General features: G+C 37.2%; 1 protein-coding gene across 4 annotated transcripts in view; it reads right to left on the bottom strand.

The window, feature by feature from the left end:
* Window positions 1-21152, bottom strand: part of DMD (dystrophin) — a 1962662-nt gene that overhangs the window by 755069 nt on the left and 1186441 nt on the right. For all 4 annotated transcript variants that reach the window (XM_045582357.1, XM_045582356.1, XM_045582355.1 and 1 more), the window contains one exon: window positions 9380-9544. In XM_045582357.1, coding sequence (XP_045438313.1) covers window positions 9380-9544 — 165 coding nt within the window. The remainder of the gene's footprint in view (window positions 1-9379; window positions 9545-21152) is intronic.

The raw sequence follows: 21152 nt of genomic DNA on the forward strand, positions 1-21152 counted from the left end.
ATGAGCATAGTTAGTGTTTCTTAAAAAACTTATTTTGAGAGTTTTATAAGCAGAATAGTCTGAATAGCACCATAATGGAGGTTCTTCTGGAGCCCTCCTTGGCTTGATAGGGGAGGAGGAAAAGCATTCTTCTCTCCTCCCTCAAAAAGAAGAAAATTGTAAAAGCCATACCAATTTCCCCTTGGACCACAAAGTGTTAATCCTACTTGAACTCTATTCCAGGAATTCTCATTTCAAGAAACTCTTCTCCTTTATAATTTTCTTCTTTTAGGTGCAATTTGGTTTGTTGAAACCTGATAATCTCATGACTATTTGCAATCTTTTTTGGAGTGGTTTTCTGGTAGCTAGCTGCTATTCTCGATACTTTCTTTGGAAAAAGAGGCTATTTTGTAAGCTTAAATTTTTTAGGCGCTTTAGTGGAAATTTCAGCTACAGCAAGAAAGGTCCCATCAACCATATATTACTATTGCCTTTAAAAATGTCCCCATCTTAGTTTTACCTTAAGCCAATAGGGTTCCAACCTAATTAGTTCAGTTTTTTATTTTTTTATTTTTCCCTGCCTTTTTATTGAATTTATTGAGGTGACACTTAACTTTTTCATCTATAATAATAAAGGGGCAATATGCTAATTAGATCAGATCTCCTTCCTGGCATCATGATGGACGTTCTTCCTGATGAAGCCGGAGCCAGAGGAAAGCCAGCCCAGGTCCTGGGTGCCTGTGAGTGACCCAAGGGAAGCCTGCCTGAGTCCCAGGTGTTGGAGGGATGCTAGTGCCAGCAGCTGGGGGAAGAAAGGCCTACTCTTGTATGAATTTTCTTGCATTGGGCCTCTAGTTTTTAATAAGTTAGGAAAGCCAGAAGAAGAGTAAGAATTAAATAATATCATAAAGCCAGTTAAGGGTCAGACCTAGGATTTAAACTTGGGTCTTTTGCTTTTCTCCCTATTATCATGCTACCTAAATTCAACAATGGTTTCTGGGGTTGAGTAGAAGGGATGAAAAGTAAGAATAAGAATTATAAACCCCAGTGTTCAAAAGAAAAGTTGATGCTGAATTCCACTTATCCTCAAATTAAATAAACTTCAGTGTTTACTGAAGAATTATTCTCTTGTTGACAAACAACCTGCACTCAGAGGGATTTTTAATTTTCAATAAACCTCTATCTAGTTGCATAGTGAATGAGGATATTGAGCCTTTTTGTTCAATAACTTTCATCCCAATTTTTAAGATTTTAATTCTTAGGATTCTGAATCTACTATTAAGGCTGTGTTATAGTCCCAGACAACTTTAGAACATGGAACACTGAGATCTCATTTGGTTGAACTGCATTCTCTGGTACTTAGAGTACTCTTTCTCTGTAGAGATATCATTTGGGTTTTCTTTGTTGGTGTCACTTTGGTTTCTACTTTCCCCATGGAAAGGACTATGTCAGGTACTCTAGGGCACAGGCTTCTGATAGCCTTGCTTAAATAACTTTTAGACTATTCTCCTGGGCTGAGACAAGATTTTTGGAACTCTAGTGGACAAGCTGATGGGTTTATGATGCTGCTAACCTGAGATCACATAGAACAAGAATCAATTACATATAATCGAATAAACTGATGAAGAATGATTTGATTAGAGATTTTGTTTAGAATATTGCTGATGCTTTAATGCTCTATTTTCTTGATATAAGAGACTGTTTTTCTCTTAAGCTATCACTCATAGAAATTTAATAGATTATACTTTTGTAAACAGAAGTAAAACATTTATTTTTTCTCTCCCTGATTGATCCCTCCAGAATTCAGAAACACTTACTGTTTTTATTTTCATGTTGATACAATTATTTACATAGGTTCAATAAGAATATCTTATTATTCTTATATAATACTAGGACATAATTGAGAAATTCAGTTATATAACCAATGGTTTGAATGGAATGTCACATTTGAGAATTATATGCATAGAATTAGTTATGACCAGACTGTTTTAAGGAACCACTTTTGACTTTTTGGAAACAATGCTTACAAAGAATTTTTGTGAAAACTGACCTGGTACCTGGCTTACAGACTACCAGAATTATAGGTGAATAAGGAAGATCACTATCTGGCAGGCCTAGAAAACCTTAGGATAATTTGAGGACCTTGAGAATAGAGGAATAAACCAAATCTATAGGTATAGCAGGTAAAACTAATGGCAAGATCTTTGCTTGACTTTCTAATCTCATGAGGCTTTAAAAAGTCAAACATGAGATTCTTTATGAAAAACTTTCAGCAAAAGCAAAGTTTAAAAGCCCTGCACGGTCAATTACTATCCTTGCTGCACCTATGTAAGTAAAGAGCCCAGCCTTATTCTGTAAATAAGAATAATCTTATTTTCAGTATCTGATCAAATGAGAGGTTACTGTAGACACACACACACACACACACACACACACACACATATATATATATATATATATATATATATATATATATATATCACACACACACACACACACACACACACACACACACACACACACACATATATATATATATATCACACACGTTTGTGTGTGTGTGTGTATGTGTTTCAATAGAAAACTACAGCTCACCCTTGTGGGTTATTAGATTCTAGTCTTGTTCATTGTCTTTGTGCTATTTTGAATATCCTTGTAAACTGTATGACTTTGTTACCCACCTCTAAATTGAACTGGATCCTGCCTTCTTACTCATTTTGTCACTTCTTACCAGATTTTAAATTCTAGTTTTCTTTAATATCTGGCTACAACTCTCTACACTAATATTTTCCATTTTTCTTCTATTCTCCTGACTTGGCATTACTGACAACTGAAAGCTGACTTCCCAGATTCTTATTCAGATTTTATGTTGTCTTTCAGTTGAACTTTCTCCCCAGGATCTAAAGAATCCCTGAGAGCTGAAGTTGGAGAACTTATACTTCAAAGGTCTCATTGGCACAATAGGTTACGTATGGATAACCTTTAAGCCTGGAGATGGTGCTGTGCGGACCTCTTAGGAAGCTCAATGGAACACTCATATCTTTTATATTCTGCTCTAGGAAATAATCATGACTGTGGAAAATCTCCCCCAAACCCCTCCAATGTCTGTCATCATCGAAAACATTGAAAATGTCATCAAATGACTACTACCACCTTATGTCCACCGTCAACATATGTTCCCAAACCAAGCTCTATGAATCTTCTTAACTGGCTGTCTCTGGATTAAAAAACCAAGTTTATAGTCTACCAACCATTAGTTTTTTTTATTTTCTTCTTATTTCCCCCAAATTCCCTTCATTAAATACCTGATTGCTCAAATCATCCAGCAAATATCCTGTGTTACCAAATCTCAAAATCAGTTCAATGAGTACTTCAAGAACAGAAAATTTCTGTAATTAACTACATGCACTAGCTCTCCTAAATTGTTCAACAGCCCTGGTTTCCCTTGAATAAAACAGAAGAATGGCAAATATGGTCTTAACATTCTTCTTAGCTTAACAGAACTTTAGATAGGTTTCTTGCTGATTATGGCTTTGGTCTCTCTTTTCTCAGCACATTTACTTTAGAAAACTTTAAATTATACATCTCTGCCTCTTTGAGAGGTTAATCTACAATCCAGAAAAATCTTTCTCAAGCAGTTGCAAGTCATCCCTTTGAAATGGAAATATTAAGCAGGATAGCACCCTATCTCCCTGTCTCTGGAGAGATGGTAGCCTACCTTCAATAAATGACAATTAGTAGACACAGATGACTTAATCACAATAACCAACCTCCACTCTAATGTTCTCCAGTTCTTTTCCACTGGCTAATTCCAATGTTTAAAATCCTTCCTGCCTTTTGTTTCAATGAAGTTGAGTTTAATCTCTCTCCCCTATTGCAATAGTCTTGAATAAAGTCTTCCTTGCCTATTAAGTTGTCCAATGCAATTTTTTGACAGTCCTCTGCAGAGAGGATTTTGGTGTTCAGATACTTTAGCATTCAGTCACTACAAATATGTCCTTTGGTAGTTTTCAGTGTGGAAGTGACATGAGGAATTAAGTTTCGTACATGGTAAGGAAGAACCAGCAGAGTAGTATGTAGTATTTATTCATAGACCAAAGAAGGAAAGTCATTTTTGAAGTGAGAAAAAAATACTCCCTGAAAGCATCTCAATCAGTAAAACTTAACATAAAAATTATGTGTTTCCCCCCTACCTCATATTTTAATAAAAAGTTTGAAAAGCAGTAGTTAGGTACTTCTATGTCAGATAAACAGTATACCTGTAGCTCATTACTGAAAACATTCATTAAATATTAAAAACATAAGACCTTTTATAGAAACTTTAACTGGTCCCTGTTTCTTAGCATTTAATTATCATTTCTAAAATTTGAAATCAACATATTTTATGTCTAAATTGAGAGTACATTTGAAAATCAAATTTCACAGGCATGTCTTCTAGTGAGCTGACTGATGTGAAAGGGTTGTGATTATGCCTAATTTTTACCCTCTACATCACAATCTCATTTATTATGTTTCTCAGCTTGCTAAGGGTTTTGTGAGGTGATTTTTGAAATGAATATTGCTATTTGCAGGATTTCCTGAATAGGAATATTTCCAGAGCAAATTGCACAAACCAAGCGATGTGCAGTCAATTTTCACTCCAGCATAAACAATGTATTAGAACAGAGCCCTTAAGGCTTTTTTTTTTTTTTTAAATTTGGGTTTCATTACACAGCTACCTGCATTTCATCAATAAGCATGAAGTGCCCAGCAGGCCAAAGTGAGACTCACAGAGGGCTTACATATTTGTCTTACTGGGGTTCAGAATTTGAGTACAGAAAACAAATGACCTGGATGAAGAAATAGTAGTCTCTTTGTTTCAGAGGTAGCCATTGCCACCATGGCAAGACAAAAAAGAATTACTTAAATTGAGGAAATAGCAGCTTGTACATTGGCTTCATTTGTATTAACTTCTCAGATTTTAAGAAAGTATTTCTCTGTGTTAAAAAATTGGCATGTCCTCAAAACTGTTTGAAAAGTTTGTTTTTTCGTTTCCAATAGTTTAAAATTAAGCAAAGTCCATTTCCCCCATCTCTCTCTCTCTCTCTCTCTCTCTCTCTCTCTCTCTCTCTCTCTCTCTCTCTCTCTCTCTCTCTCTCTCTCTCCTCACTCGAGGTTATTTCCCATTGATCCTTAGGGGGAATAGGAAAGAGAGGGAAAGACAGAGAGACACATTGATGTGATAGAAACACACATCAATAGGCTGCATCCTACAGGATCCATGAGCAGGGCCTGGGTTAGGGAGGAGCCTGAAACCAAGGTACCTACTCTTGACTAGAATCAAACTGGGACACTGTGGTCCGTAGGATGATACTCCTCTATCCACTGAGCCAGGGCTTCCCATATTTCTTTAACTAAAAAAAAAGTTTAATATTTTTAAGCAGAGGGCTATAGCTGGCTATACAGTCTAAATTCACATAGCTTAAAGCAGAACTATGTGTAATCTCAACATTTTTAGACAGTGAATATAGATAGAAACCAGACAAAGGGAAATAAAGAACTAGGTAAATTAATTATTCATACAGGTCACAACTTCTGATTACAAGTTAGGGGTATGAGAATTATGGAGGGAATCTCTCCAGTCATTCTATATACAATTTAAAAAAAAATCTTATTAGGGGTGTGTGTGTATGTGTGTGTGTGTGTGTGTGTGTGTGTGTGTGTGTGTGTGTGTGTAATACAGCTATAAGTAGAAGAACCAGCTAAAGGGATATTTTTGAAATCTGCACTCCAGATATAAAAAACTCAGAATATGCACAGAGGACTGAAGCCAAGGAGTTCTACTGCCAGAAAAAAAAGAAGCTGCTTCTCCCCTCAGTGAGTTAGACCAAGCTGAGGGAGACAAATATCAGGATTTTTTGAAACTACACACAGCAGCAAGAGTGGTGACTTGAAGCTTTGATAAAGGAAAGTGATTAACAGAGCTGAGAGTGGCTTTTATTCCAAACTGCAGCGATCTATTGGCAGGAACCTATGGGCCATAGACAAACAAAGACCCAATGCATGTTTTCAATATTTGTGAATCATTCTGGGGGCACAGACTGAGACCAAAGTAATTTTGGTTAAGTCAACAACAACCATTTGTATCACAGTAGTTTGTCAACTTTTAAACATATTTAGCATACAGAGATAGCTAAGAATATATATTTTTCATCATATAATGAAGAAACACATTTTAACTGAAGATTATGTTAGAAAGTAAAGAAATGTGCTTTTATCTGTGAGTTACAAAAAAGCTCTTCCTAACTGGGAACAAAGAATTTATGGTCTTTCCTCTTTGCAACACTAAATCAAGGACCATTTAAAAGTAAACTGGAAAAAAGATGAAGGCACACTTCCAAGCTCTTTCTATGAAGCCAGCATTACCCTAATCCCCAAACCAGATAAAGACACTACAAAGAAAGAGAATTACAGGCCAATATTCCTGATGAACAAAGATGCTAAAATCTTCAAAAGAATTCTAGCAAATCGGATCCAGCATTACATTAGAAAGATCATACACCACAACCAAGTGGGATTTATTCTGGGGATGCAAGGATGGTATAATATCTGCAAATCAATACATGTGATACATCACATAAACAAATTGAGAGACAAAAATCACATACTCATATCAATTGATGCAGAAAAAGCATTTGACAAAATCTAACCCCCTTTCTTGATAAAAACCCTCAGCAAGTGGGAATTGAGGGACCATACCTCAACACAATAAAAGCCATATATGACAAACCTACAGCCAACATCATACTCAATGGGCAAAACTTAAAACCATTTCCCCTAAGAAAAGGAAGAAGACAGGAATGCCCACCCTCACCACTGCTGTTTGACATAGTATGGGAAGTGCTTGCCATCATGATTAGACAAGAAGAAATAAGAGGCATCCAAAGTGGAAAAGAAGAAGTAAAACTGTCATTATTCACAGATGACATGGTATTGTACATTAAAAAAAAAACACCCTATAGACTCGATAAAAAATCTACTAGACTTAATAAATGAATTTGGCAATGAAGCAGGATACAAAATTAACACCCAGAAATGTATGGCTTTTTTATACACCAATAACAAACTCACAGAAAGAGAAAAGAAAAAAGACAATCCCATTTACCAATGCAACCAAAAAATTAAGATACTTAGGAATAAACTTAATCAAGGAGTTAAAGAACCTGTACTCAGAAAATTATGGGACACTATAAAAAGATAGAGGAGGACATACACAAATGGAAGAGTATACCATATTCATTAGGATTGGTAGAATCAACATCATTAAAATGTCCATACTACCTAAAGCAATCTATAGATTCAATGCAATCTCCATTAAAATACCAACAGCATATTTCAGAGACCTAGAATGAACTCTCCAAAAATTCATATGGAATTAAAAAAAAAAAAAAGACTGAATAGCTGCAACAATTCTGAGGAAGAAGAACAAAGTTGGAGGGATCACAATACCAGATATCAAGCTATATTACAAAGCTACTGTTCTCAAAACGGCCTGGTATTGGCACACGAACAGACATATAGACCAAGGGAACAGAACAGAGATCCCAGAAATCAGCATAAGCCATTATGCTCAATCAATATTTGACAAAGGAGGCAAGAGCATACAATGGAGTCAAGACAGTCTCTTCAATAAATGGTGTTAAGAAAATTGGACAGATACATGCAAAAAAATTAAATGACCACCAACTTACACCATACACAAAAATAAACTCAAAATGTATAAAAATACTTAAACATAAGATGGAAACTATAAAAATCTTAGAAGAATCCATAGGCAGCAAAATATCAGACATATCTCATAGCACTATCTTTACAGATACAGCTCCTAGGACAATGGAAACTAAGGAGAAAATTAACAAATTGGACTACACCAAAATAAAAAGCTACTGCATAGCAAAAGAGACATCCATTGGGATTGGGCCTAAATGGGTAGTCGGACATCCCTTGAGTGGTCCCAGATTGGAGAGGGTGCAGGCTAGGCTGAGGGACACCTCCTCTGCCATGTACAAATTTCATGCACCAGTCTCCTCTAGCTCAGAAATAAGAGGGATAAGAAAGATAAGAAGATGCTCTCGCCGAAACCGGTTTGTCTCAATGGATAGAGCTTCAGCCTGTGGACTGAAAGGTCCCAGGTTTGATTCTGATCAAGGACATGTGGTTGCAGGCACATCCCCAGTAGGGGGTGTACAAAAGGCAGCTGATCAATGATTCTCTCTCATCGATGTTTCTAACTCTCTATCCCTCTCTTTTCCTCTCTGTAAAAAAAAAAAATCAATAAAATATATTTTTTTAAAAAAGAAGAAGATGCTCTCTGCATTCAAAGAGCAGCGTGATGAGATAGTCAGGTCTCTAAAATTTATGTGCAAATCAACATACAAAGGTTATTGGAGATAGATACAGAGGTTTATAAGAAATCTGAAAAGGGATGTTTTAGTCTACTTGAGATTATAGAAGAAAGCTTTAAGAAGCAACGATATTGAAATCATTCTTGAAAGATGGAATAAAATTAATCATGAAAAAAAGAGAAAGGAGTCATTTAAAGAAGACAGAAAATCAAAAAGAGATGGCATCAAGCTACATGCATGTAAAGATACAATATAATGTGTTGTGAGTAGGCTATAAGAATAGGTTTTTGGCAGAATAAGAGGAGAGAAAGGTAAATTGGAGTCAGTCTGAGAGGGTTTTATATAAAGTCTACTAAAGAGACTATACTTTATATTTGTAGGTACCTAATCTCCTAAATGACTTCAGCTATTGATAAGAATTCTACAAACATACTAAGTGCAATTAAAACAGGAATGGAAGATGGATTGTGTTCTTGCCAATATGGCTCAGTTGGTTAAGGATCATCCCATGCACTGAGGGGTCACCAGTTCGATTCCTGGTCTGGGCACATACTCGAGTTGCAGGTTCAATCCTCAGTTGGGATGTGTTTATGAGAAGCAACCAATCGATCATCAATGTTTCTCTCTCTCTCTCTCTCTCTCTCTCTCTCTCTCTCTCTCTCTCTCTCTCTCTCTCTCTCTCTTTCTCACTCACCTTCCCTCTCCTTCTTCCTCTCCCTCTTTCCATCCGTTCCTTCTTCCCTCCCTCTCTCCCCTTCTTCTTCTCTCTCTAAGATAAATAAAAACATATTAAAAAAGAAAATAGATTGTAGTAGTAAATATGATGAAGGCATTCTAATGATAGACATTTAATTAATATGTTAGTGCTAGTAAATGCTGCAAACAGAAAATGTGAGCCAAATAATAATAACCAACATTATAACAACAATGATAATTAATGATTGTAACAAATGAGGAACTTAGTTCATTGTTATTGCCATTCTTTTGGAAAACTATTTAAAGCAACGAGTCCCTACCTTAATATCAAATGGTCCTCTTTGATTTGGTTGATTGAGAATTTCCAACTGATTCCTAATGGGAGACAGCCACAGAAGCAGATGATTTAATTGCTCTTCAAGTTGTCCAAGATCTTTTATGTTAGCCTCAAGTTCTCCTTGTTTTGTAGGTAAGTCTCTAGAAACCTGCAAGAAAACAAAAGAAAAATATTCTCATGATTTAAATAAAAAAGGAAAATGAAATATTTTTTAAAATTATTTGTTATAAAATGTTATATAAATTTAATGTATTTGGTATTTTAAGAGCATGATATTGATTATTTACATGGGTTACCTGTTAGGATTTAATTTGTGTATTATAAATAATTGATTAATAATCTTTTAAAAAATGTCTATGCTTAAAAATTATACACATTATTTAGAAAATTGATAACACATACCCACACAAAAATCTAACTCCAACCAATAAAATTAAAGGAGTGTATTCTTCACTTAACTACTCACTTATTAAAAATAATGGTGTATTATGTATTATAAGTCAGGCACTCTGCCTTTGCACTTGCATTTTTGTGAGTGATAGTGAGCTCTAGTATAAACAAATAAAACAGAATCAGAAGATTAGAATAAGAAGTAAAGCAATCATTTGGATTAGAATAGAACCCGAAAAATTATTATAGGTTATGTTTATTAAGAGCTAACTATGTACCAAACACCATGCTTGGATGTTTCACATAAATTGTCTTGTTTAATTGTCTTCATCTGGAATTTCAGCCTTAATTATATGGTCAATATCATCTTCTGTTCATAATTTGGATTCACTACCTGATATTAATAACATATGAGCACGAGGCAGTCCGCATTTCTGAAATTCAACTACATGAATTTTAGCTATTACTTTGCCAAATAAATGGAATCTATGCTAATAAAAGGGCAATATGCTAATTAGACCAGATAGACAATATGTCTTCTAGATGTCCTTCCAGATAAAGCCATGGTGGCGTGACCAAGGCAGAGGTGGTTAGGGTCAATCAGGCCAGAGGGAGAGAGGGGTTAGGGGTGATCTGGCTGGCCGGGGAGCAGTTAGGGACATCAGGCAGGCAGGCAGGTGAGTGGTTAGGAGCCAGCAGTCACAGATTGTGACAGGGATATCTAAATGCTGGTTTAGGCCTGTTGGAAATCCCCCAAGGTGTCCCTGATTGGAGAGAGTGGAGGCCAGGCTCAGGGACACCCCCCCTATGCACAAATTTTGTGCACCAGGCCTATAGTAAAATATAATATTTAAAAAAGGTATCTAGCCGAAACTGGTTTGGCTCAATAGATAGAGTGTCGGCTTGGGGACTGAAGGGTCCCGGGTTCGATTCTGGTCAGGGGCATATACCTTGGTTGCGGGCATGTCCCCAGTAGGGGGTGTGCAAGAGGCAGCTGATCGATGACTCTCTCCCATCAATGTTTCTAACTCTCTATCTCTCTCCCTTCCTCTCTGTACAAAATCAATAAAATATATTTAAAAATAAAATAAATAAAAAAGGTATCTATATATATAAAATTTCAGAGACCAAACAGTGGAATGACTGGAACGACCAATCGCTATGATGTGCACTGTGGTGGCCAACTGGCTTGATCCAGACCCCAATTGGCCCTCACCAACCTCCTGCAGCTCCTCTCCCCAGTTGGCCGCTGCCCCTTCCTCCCAGCCAGCCCTGCCTGTGGCCGGCCAACCTTCTGGGTCCTCCCCCAGACCAGCCTCCTGATAGGCCTCAATCCCCAGCCAGGCTTAGGGAACCCACCTGTGCACAAATTCATGCACTGGGCCTCTGTTTACATATATCATTTAAATGAGCATTCAGCTTAATATTAAAATTCTATCAAGTCAGATCTGTTTTCAACTTTTTGTCAGCATTGTAAATTGTTTGTAATACCTGCCCATTTGGGGTTGAATGTCATGGTTATGAATAAATTTGGCCCGCCATACTTTGTTACAATTGCCATAGCATCCTGATATCCCTGTTGTATATTTCTGGGATTACCAGCAAAACTTGATGGAAGTATTATCATTTTACCAATCAGCATAGTGTCATTTTCAGATCTAGATATGAAATAATCCATCAAACCACTATATTTTTCAACTCTCAACTTAGGTTGGTTTGTTTTAATGAAATTTATCTGATTGGCCTCAATTTTTTTAAAATGGATCCACAATAAACTGTTAGTTAATTTTCCTGCATTTAAAATAGGATTGAACGTGTCCCACAGAAAGATGAAATCTATAATTCTGCATTTGTGTGATTTGTATCCTTACATTTTGCCTAGTATTATTGTTGAATACACTGTTTTTTCTGAGTCTTAATGCAATATCTGTTCCCCAGTCTTTTTCACCATGTGGAAAAAGAATAGGATATGTCATTTCATCTAATGTAGCAAACAGGATACTGATTTGTTTCATTTTAGTGGCATTCAGATTATTGGGATCTGGTTTACAGTGAATGAGCAAATCCCTTTGAAAAGGAGGTTCTCCATCTTCATTACTGAATATGACAGCAACCTTGGTTGCATGGGGAGAATTATATCTACCTGGGTCATTGTTATGATCATATTTAATAGCCATTGTTACTTTCATGGGAGCAATACCTATTGCTGCTCCTTCAGATTGGGCTTCCTTTTCTATCTCATGTAGCATCTTGTACGATTTTGTTAATTCATTTATTTCATTCATAGGGTTGTTGATGTTGATCATGAGTCTTTCCGAGTAGCTCTGGTTTTCTGGCATTGCTAATATTTTACTTGTTACTTCAGCTGTATATAAAATATAGAGTTGAGCAAACCTCTGAGAAATACCATCTGAAGAATGTAGTTCCATAATGGTGATAAACTTGTCCATGTATGCTAAAATAGTATGCCCCATATCCTGATGGTGATGAAATATTTGCATCCATTGAAACAAAAGTAAAAGAACTATTTATGGAATTAATATTTTCCATGAAACATTTACTGTCAGAATCTTCATTTGTCATTAATCTTTTTAAATATGCTGGGTATTCTGGAAAATGTATATCATTTGGACAAACTTTACCTTTGCTACAACATTAAGTAAATTTTCCGTCAGATGGTTTTTCATCAGAGAAATTTAGTGATAGGCAAAATTGACATCTAATGGTCATTCCACCACAACTATGTTCGAGAATTGCATCCTCACGTACTCTATTTTTGCAGAGAAGGCAGTTCCTACCAGTATTGGTAGTATGTGTTGATGACTGTTCTTTAGAAATATTCTGTTGTTCCTGTTGCCTTCTTTCAACTTCAGAGGTACATTGTTCTTTAGATATTTTCTGTAGATAATGCCAGCTTCTTTCTGCTTCATAGCTACATTGCTCTTCAGATACATTCTCTTGCCAACACCTCCTTCTTTTAGCTTCAGAGGCATGTGAGTCTGCAGACATTTTCTGTCAATGACACTGGCTTCTTTTGACTTCAGAGCTAAAGTGTGTCAATAGTTGCTCTTTAGACATATTCCCATCTCCCATTGTCAGGGTCTGGAATGCAGGTGAATGAGAATCCTGGCTGTCAGGCTGCTGAGAGCTAGCTGACAAATGGCTGATTCTGGCTAATTCTGTGGGGGATGGGACTCCCTCCTCCCTGTTGTCAGTGTCTGGGCCAGTGCCCATGCCCATGGGGACACAGCGTCAAGTCCTCCTGTGCCAGGAGACCCAGAGTCAAGTCCCTGCCATCTTGTGTGTGCCTCAAAATCCCACAAGATCCAGACCTGCCTGTGCCCACACAGACAGATGCAGCATCAAGCCTCAAAGAGTTGCAGGACCCTCTGTGGAGCTGCCCCTATGGTGCATGGGGCAGTAGCCAGGAACCCCCCTAGGGGGGTGCTGAGGGAACTACAGCAGTAGGTGTGTGGAGCAGCTTCCAGACATCCCACCACCAAATGTGGCCACGGGAACTGCAGCGGCAGGTGCAAGGAGCAGCTGGTCTTCTTGCACAGGAACTGCAAGAAGGCAGATGCCATCTTGTGACAGTGTTATAGTGTGAGGGTTAATTTGCATATTACCTCTTTATTATAAAATACTAGAGGTCCAGTACATGAAATTTGTGCACAGGTAGGATTCCTAGGCCTGGTCAGTGATCAGGCCCAATTTGTGGAGCATCTGGTGTGGCTATCAGGGCGCCCCCACTGGCACCTGCCTTGGTCGGCCTAGTACTGCCCACTCACTGGCCCTGCCCCCAAACAATGCCAGTTACCTACTTCTATGGGGTGATGAGGGGCCCCGGCTGGCACCTGCCTTGACTTGCCTGGGGCCTGCAGGCCGGGGGCAGTTCCTTCATTAAGCATCTACCTCCTGGTAGTCAGTGCATATCATAGTGACCAGTCATTCCATAGGTTATTCTGCCATTCAGTTGATTTGCATATTGGGCTTTTATTATATAGGACTAGAGGCCTGGTGCATTGATTTATGCACTGGTGGGGTCCCTTGGCCTGGCCTACAGAAACTGGGCCAAAACTATCTCTCTGAAATCCCATGAGGTGTCCAGGATTGTGAGAATGCAGTTCTCAGGTGACACACCCCAAAATAGGGCTCCCTCCTCTCTGGTTCTGGGTATATCACCCAAGAACCACAGCTCAGCAGTTCCTACTTTGAGTGTCTGCCTCCTTGTGGTAATTGCACATCATAGCTACCAGTCAGATGTTTGGACAGTCAGACAGTCACTTAGGCTTTTGTCTATCTAATAAAAGAGTAACATGCAAATTAACCACCACTCTGCTATGCCCATAAGTCATTCCCATCAGCCAATCAGAAGCAAGTATGCAAATTAACCCATCCAAGATGGCTGCAGCCACGGAGAGAGCAGAAGGCTTGGGTTTCCCCAGCAATGGAGGAAGCCAAGCTTTCCACACACCCTGGTAGGACCAGGCCTCCACTCAAGGCTACAAAGATTCAATTATAGAAGATAAATAAATCCCAACAAAAATGGCTATAGCAATGGAGCAAGCAGAAGGCTTGGCTCTGCTCAAGGCTACAAAGTTTCAATCATAGAAGATAAATAAATCCCAGATACCAGGGACTTCACTTGGGTTGTTGTGGGGCATGGCTGGCCTGAAAACCACCACAGGCCCAGGCCACCCACACCCCAAGGGAATCAACATCCTGATTTGGGACACCCTTCAGGACAAACCAGCTGGCCACCACCCATCCAACAGGCCTCTATCCTATCTAATAAAAGAGTAATATGCAAATTGACCATCACTTCAACACACAAGATGGCTTCCCCCATGTGGTCAAAGATAGATGCCCCCAAGTAGACAGAAGATGGTCAGCAGGGGAGGGCACTTGGGAGGGACCAAGCCTGCAAGGGAGGGCAGTTGGGGGTGATCAAGACTGGAGGGGAGGGCAGTTAGGGGGAAATAGGCTGGAAGGGGAGCAGTTAAATGGCTAGTCAGGCTAGCATGGGAGTGGTTAGGGGGTGATCAGGCTGGCAGGCAGAAGCAGTTAGGGGCAATCAGGAAGGTAGGCAAGCAAGCAGTTGGGATCCAGTAGTCCTGGATTGTGAGAGGGATGTCCGAGATTGGAGAGGGTGCAGGCTGGGCTGAGGGACATCCCCCCATGCACAAATTTCATGCACCGGGCTTCTAGTGTATAGATATCTATCTAGTGTATATCTATCTATCTATCTATCTATCTATCTATCTATCTATCTATCTATCTAGATATCTATGTATCTAGATAGATAGATAGATAGATATAGATATAAACATGGACATATATAGATATATAGATATATAGATATATAGATATATAGATATATAGATATAGATTTAGATGGAAAGCAAATAGAGGCTGTGGCTTTTATAAGGTACCAGCACATACTTTGGTTTTCATTCCTGGCAGCCTTTTCCTGTGTGGAGTGAGGAGTCAATAGGGCATGTTGAGTAACATGGAATGTTTGTCCATAAATAATGAATCACGATACTGTATCTGCTTTATCTGAACTGTATACTGCTATAAAGCATAGTAAACATAGTATTAGAGGAAGACTTACTGGCATTTCATGAATTTTAACCCATAAGGGCATCTAAAAACTATATTTACATATATATGTGTGTGTCTGTGAGTGGGTGAATGTTTGTGTGTGTGATAGTTATATGACAAATGTAAATCCAAGTATATACTATGTAATCAAATAATGCATTTGATTTATAATTTTCAGCATTTATAAGGATGTAACTAGTTTCTTTTTATTGGATCATTTCCTATTCCAAAAGCATTTTACAGCTTCAACTTGAAACACCTAAGAGCCTCTAGATTCTGAAGCTATCAGAAATAATAGCCATCATTTTTTTTTGCTAAAATATCTAATGTATAGAGTTATGAACTCAATTATACCTGATCACAAAATACTCTGTGTTTCATTCAGGCTCCATATATAAGCACAGACATCTGTATACTTTTTTGGGTTTATTTTTATTAATTTCAGAGAGGAAGGGAGAGGAAGCTAGAAATGTCAATGATGAGAGAGAATCATTGTTTGGCTGCCTCCTGCATATCCCCTATTGGGGACAGAGCCCAAAATCTGGGCATGAGCCCTTGACAGGAATCAGACCAGGGACCCTTCAGTCTGCAGGTTGACTCTCTATCCATTGAGCAAAACCAGGTAGGATGATATCTGTACAACTTTTAAATTCTATGTATTTTATTTATTTTTTTCAGAGAGGAAGGGAGAGGGATAGAGAGTTAGAAACATCTATAAGAGAGAAATATCAATGAGCTACCTCCTGCACATGTCCTACTGAGGATGTGCCTGCAACCAAGGTACATACCCTTGACTGGAATCAAACCTGGGACCCTTCAGTCCGCAGGCCAAAACTCTATCCACTGAGCCAAACCAGTCAGGGCATCTGTATAACTTGAAACTAAAGTTATATCGTTTCCTTCTCATCACCCAAACTACTCCTTCCTGGTTACAGAGATAAAACAATTTCTGGCAGAAAATAGTACAATTGGTGAAATTTGGCTAATATCTGGAATAATTGAATGATAGCAAACTTTTCAGCTTAGTTATAACATTTGCATTAGATATATACTCACAAACTTAGTGCTTCCCTCCACCATAGAGTTTACCTTACACTAATTTATTATTGACGGTTACCTTCCTCACTAAGCTTTGATTTCTGGATGAACTAGGTATCTACATATCATAGATTTTCAATAAATAGCTGTTGAATGAAAGACAAACATTTACAAAATTGAGAATTAATCTATTTTTAGAGGTAAGAATCAACACATGTCTAATCAACAACATAAAAACGTAATTTTACATTTATGTTATAATAGGAAGCTTTAATTAACAGACAAAAATATTAGTAAATTAAACTATATAAACAAGAGAAACTTCTGAATGGCAAAAATAAAACAAACAAAGTCAAGGACAAAAGACAAATTGCAAAATAAAAAATAATATTTGTGACTTACATCTCTAATAAGGGACCAATATTCCTAATACATAAGAGACCTTCTGCAAAGCAATAAGATAAAGGCCAACAATCCAAAAGAAAATTTGACAGAAGTTAAGGAAAGCTGATAAAGACAGAACACAAATGAGTTTTAAACTTACAAAAATAATGTAAGTTATGGTCATAATGAGAGGTCTGAAAATTTCACCTAATACACTGACAAAAATATAAGCCTGAAAATACTCTATGCTGTTAAAGTTGTAGAAAATTCAGACCCTTATACATGGCCAGTGGGATGTATAATATATACTGGTGTATTCCTTGTGGAAGACAATTTGGCAATATCTATTAAATGCATGTAACCTTTGATCCATAACTTTTACTTCTAGGACTTAATCTTTGAAGCACAGAAAATTCCAAACAAGAGGAATCCAAAGAGGACCACACCAAGACACATCATAATTAAAATGTCAAGGGCAAAAGACAAAGAGAGAATCTTAAAAGCAAGAATAAAAAAAACAAAAACAAAAACAAAACAGAACAAAACAAAACAAAACAAACAAAAAAAAACAGTTACCTACTGTCAGCTGATTTCTCAACAGAAACTATGCAGGCCAGAAAGGAGTAGCAAGAAATATTCAAAGTGATGAAGAGCAAGAACATACAACCAAGAATACCCTACCCAGCAAAACTATCATTTAGAATTGAAGGTCAGATAAAGAGCTTTACAGACAAGAAAAAGCTAAAGGAGTTCATCACCACCAAACAGTATTATATGAAATGCTGAAGGATATTCTTTTTTTTTTTAATATATTTTATTGATTTTGTACAGAGAGGAAGGAAGAGAGATAGAGAGTTAGAAACATCGATGAGAGAGAATCATCGATCAGCTGCCTCTTGCACACCCCCTACTGAGAATATGCCCGCAACCAAGGTACATGCCCTTGACCAGAATCGAACCCAGGACCTTTCAGTCCCCAAGCCGACGCTCTATCCATTGAGCCAAACCGGTTTCGGCTGAAGGATATTCTTTTTAAAATATATATTATTGATTTTTTTACAGAGAGGAAGAGAGAGGCATAGAGTTAGAAACATCGATGAGAGAGAGACATCGATCAGCTGCCTCTTGCACACCCCCTACTGGGGATGTGCCCACAACCAAAATACACGCCCTTGACCATAATCGACCCCAGGACCTTTCAGTCTGCAGGCCGATGCTCTATCTACTGAGCCAAACCGGTTTCTGCATAAAGGATATTCTTTAAGAGGAGGAAGAAGAAGAAAAAGGTAAAGATAAAAAATTATGAACAAAAAAGTGACAACAAATACTTATCTATCAACAAATGAATCTAAAAATCAAATGAATAAAAAAAGTTGATGAGCAGAATAAACTGATGAATATAATAGAATAAGGGGCATGAAATGAATTAGACTGATGATTTTCAGAGGGAAGGGGGTATGGGGGTGAGTACCTATGGACACAGTCAATATGGTGGCAAGGGCGTGAAGTGGGGTGGGAATCAGGTGGTAGGGAGCTATGGGGGAAAAAAGAGGGACATCTGTAGTAATCTCAATAATAAAGGTTTAAAAAGTTACAAATATAGTTTTATTGAGTTTTAGAGAGAGAGAAAGGGAGAGGGAGAGAGAGATATCAACTGTCTGCTGCCTGAAGCCGACTTAACCATAGATGGAGCCTGAAACCTAGGCGTGTGCATTGACCAGGAATTGAACCAGCAACCCGTTAGTCCATGAGATGATGCTCAACCAACTGAACCACACCAGACAGGGCTCTAGGAATTTATCTTATATATTTCTGAAACCAAAATCATTGTTTGGTGATGGTAGGACATATATTGGATGGGGATGGGGTGGGAGACATTTCACTATATTTTAAAAATATATAAATCAATTTACTCTGGTTACATAAGTTAATTTGGAAAGAAAATCACTAGCTTTAATTCATACAAAAATAATGGTGATGAACTATATATATTTTAATAACAAATCATTATTAATAGTATATAACTTATCTAATGCCATCAGTTAATAATCCTCTTATTATTATTATTATTATTTTAAATATATTGTTATTGATTTCAGGGAGGGAGGGAGAAAGTGAGGGAGGGAGGGAGGGAGGGAGGGAGGGAGGGAGGGAGGGAGAGAGAGAGAGAGAGAGAGAGAGAGAGAGAGAGAGAGAGAGATATCAATGATGAGAGAGAACCATTAATCAGCTGCCTCCTGAATGCCTACACTGGAGAATGATCCCTCAACTAGGGCATGTGCCCTGACCAGAAATTGCAGACTGATCTCCTAGTTCATAAATGGACACTCAATCACTGAGCCATGCTGATGGACAAAAATCCTCTGATTATTTTTCTATGATATCACTTAGTAAATAATAAGGTGGAATTTGAGATCATCTAACACATAACATTTGTGCTCCCTCCACCCCATTAGAAACAGTATTCAGGAATTGATTTCTTCTATATACTTCATGGGGAAAAAATAGCAGATGTGAACAGTTTATGATTTAGACTAAGGGTAAAATTTATGGCAGTTTCTAAATGGTTTAAAATAATTTACTCTTATATATACTACTTTATATCCTTATCAAAATATTAATGTAAAACACTTAACTAGTAAAATGTATTATTTATTTCCAATAATCTTTTTAAGTAATATAAAATCATGCTTTTCATAAAACATATTCCCTGTGGTGATAGAAAACAATTAAAACATTCAATTTTCTTATGCATTAACTTAGTATCTAACTGAGTCTTGACCTATTTTCACACAAGATTAGTTTCTATTCCTTTCAATTTCTGAATTTTAATTTGCAAATGTGTAGAAACTTTATCATTAAGATAAGCAGAGCTGTTTTTCTTAGAAACAAACAGATATTAATTATTGACTTCATATCTTACGCCAAAGATATTCTAGAGAAAGTACAGTATTAAACGTAAAATATTAATAATAACATCACTGGCCTAGCCATTGATGTTTCTCTCTCTTCTTCTACCTTCCTCACTGAAATCAATAAAAATATATTTAAAAATAATAATAATAACAGCCCTGGCTGGATAGTTCATTTTGTTGGAGCATCATCCTATACACCAAAAGTTTGTAAGTTTGATTGCTGGTCAGGGCACATACCTAGATTGTGGGTTTGATCCCTGTTCTCTCTCTCTTTCTCCCCCTGCACCTCACCTTGCTCTCTCTCTAAAATTCAATAAAATATACCCTTTGTAGAGGAATTAAAAACATTAATAACAGAACTAGAATAAAATACTTGCACGGGGAAGCACTTTAGAAGTAGTAAGATATGTAAAAAAAAACCTATTAAATATAATACTTGTGTTATTCTTTTAGAAATTACGTCCAAGTAGCAGAATTAAAAGCAAATGACAACTGGGAATATTTACAACATATATCAAAAGGTAACATTTTTATATGTAAAAAGAACATTCAATAAATGAGGAGAGATAGAGGATCTATGGGAAATTTGAATAAATAATGTAAACAGGAATTTGACATATCAAATAAAATGAAAACAACCAATAAACAAGAGAAAAGTCCAATCACTAAGTAATCAACAAAATGCAAATTTAAATAGCAACGATATGCTATCATTTGTCTATTATATTTTCTTTTAAAACAGGTATTTGTCAAAGTTCTGAAAAATAAGCTCTCTTATGATGTTTGTTGGAACATATTATATTTGTAGGAAGTAATTTGATAATTAAAAACACAAAGCAAGATTTCTATCTGAAAAATTAGAAACATTACTGAGAGATTGAGAGACAACTAAACAAATATAGGAATTCATGCACGGGTGGGGTCTTTTGGAAAGGCTGGTGATTAGGGCCAGCCAGCCGGAGAGGGACTGTGGGAGGGTTACAGGGCATGTTCAGTCCTTTTGCCCAATCCTGATCTGCCAGATCCCAGGAGTAATCTAATCTACAGGTCAGAGCATCTGTCTCCTGGTAGTCAGTGCATACCATAGCAACTGGTCAAGCAGTCAACTGATCCACGGGACACTTAGCATATTACACTTTTATTATATAGGATAACTTGTTCCTATATTGGAAGGAACCAATTGAAGGAACATATTGGAAGATCCAATATTGTAAAGATATCAGTTCTCTTCAAATAATTTGTGAATTCAATGTAATCTCAGTCAAAGTAGCAATAGCTAGTTTTTAATAAAAACTGATATGACACCTATAAGATTTATATGGAAATACAAAGCCCAATAATATTAAAGATAATCTTGAAGAATAATAAGGTTTACAGCATAGGGAAAATAGTCTGTAATATTGGAATGAGTATAAGTGGGGCTAG

Source organism: Pipistrellus kuhlii, unplaced genomic scaffold, assembly GCF_014108245.1.
Source record: "Pipistrellus kuhlii isolate mPipKuh1 unplaced genomic scaffold, mPipKuh1.p scaffold_m20_p_16, whole genome shotgun sequence".
Lineage (NCBI taxonomy): Eukaryota > Metazoa > Chordata > Mammalia > Chiroptera > Vespertilionidae > Pipistrellus > Pipistrellus kuhlii.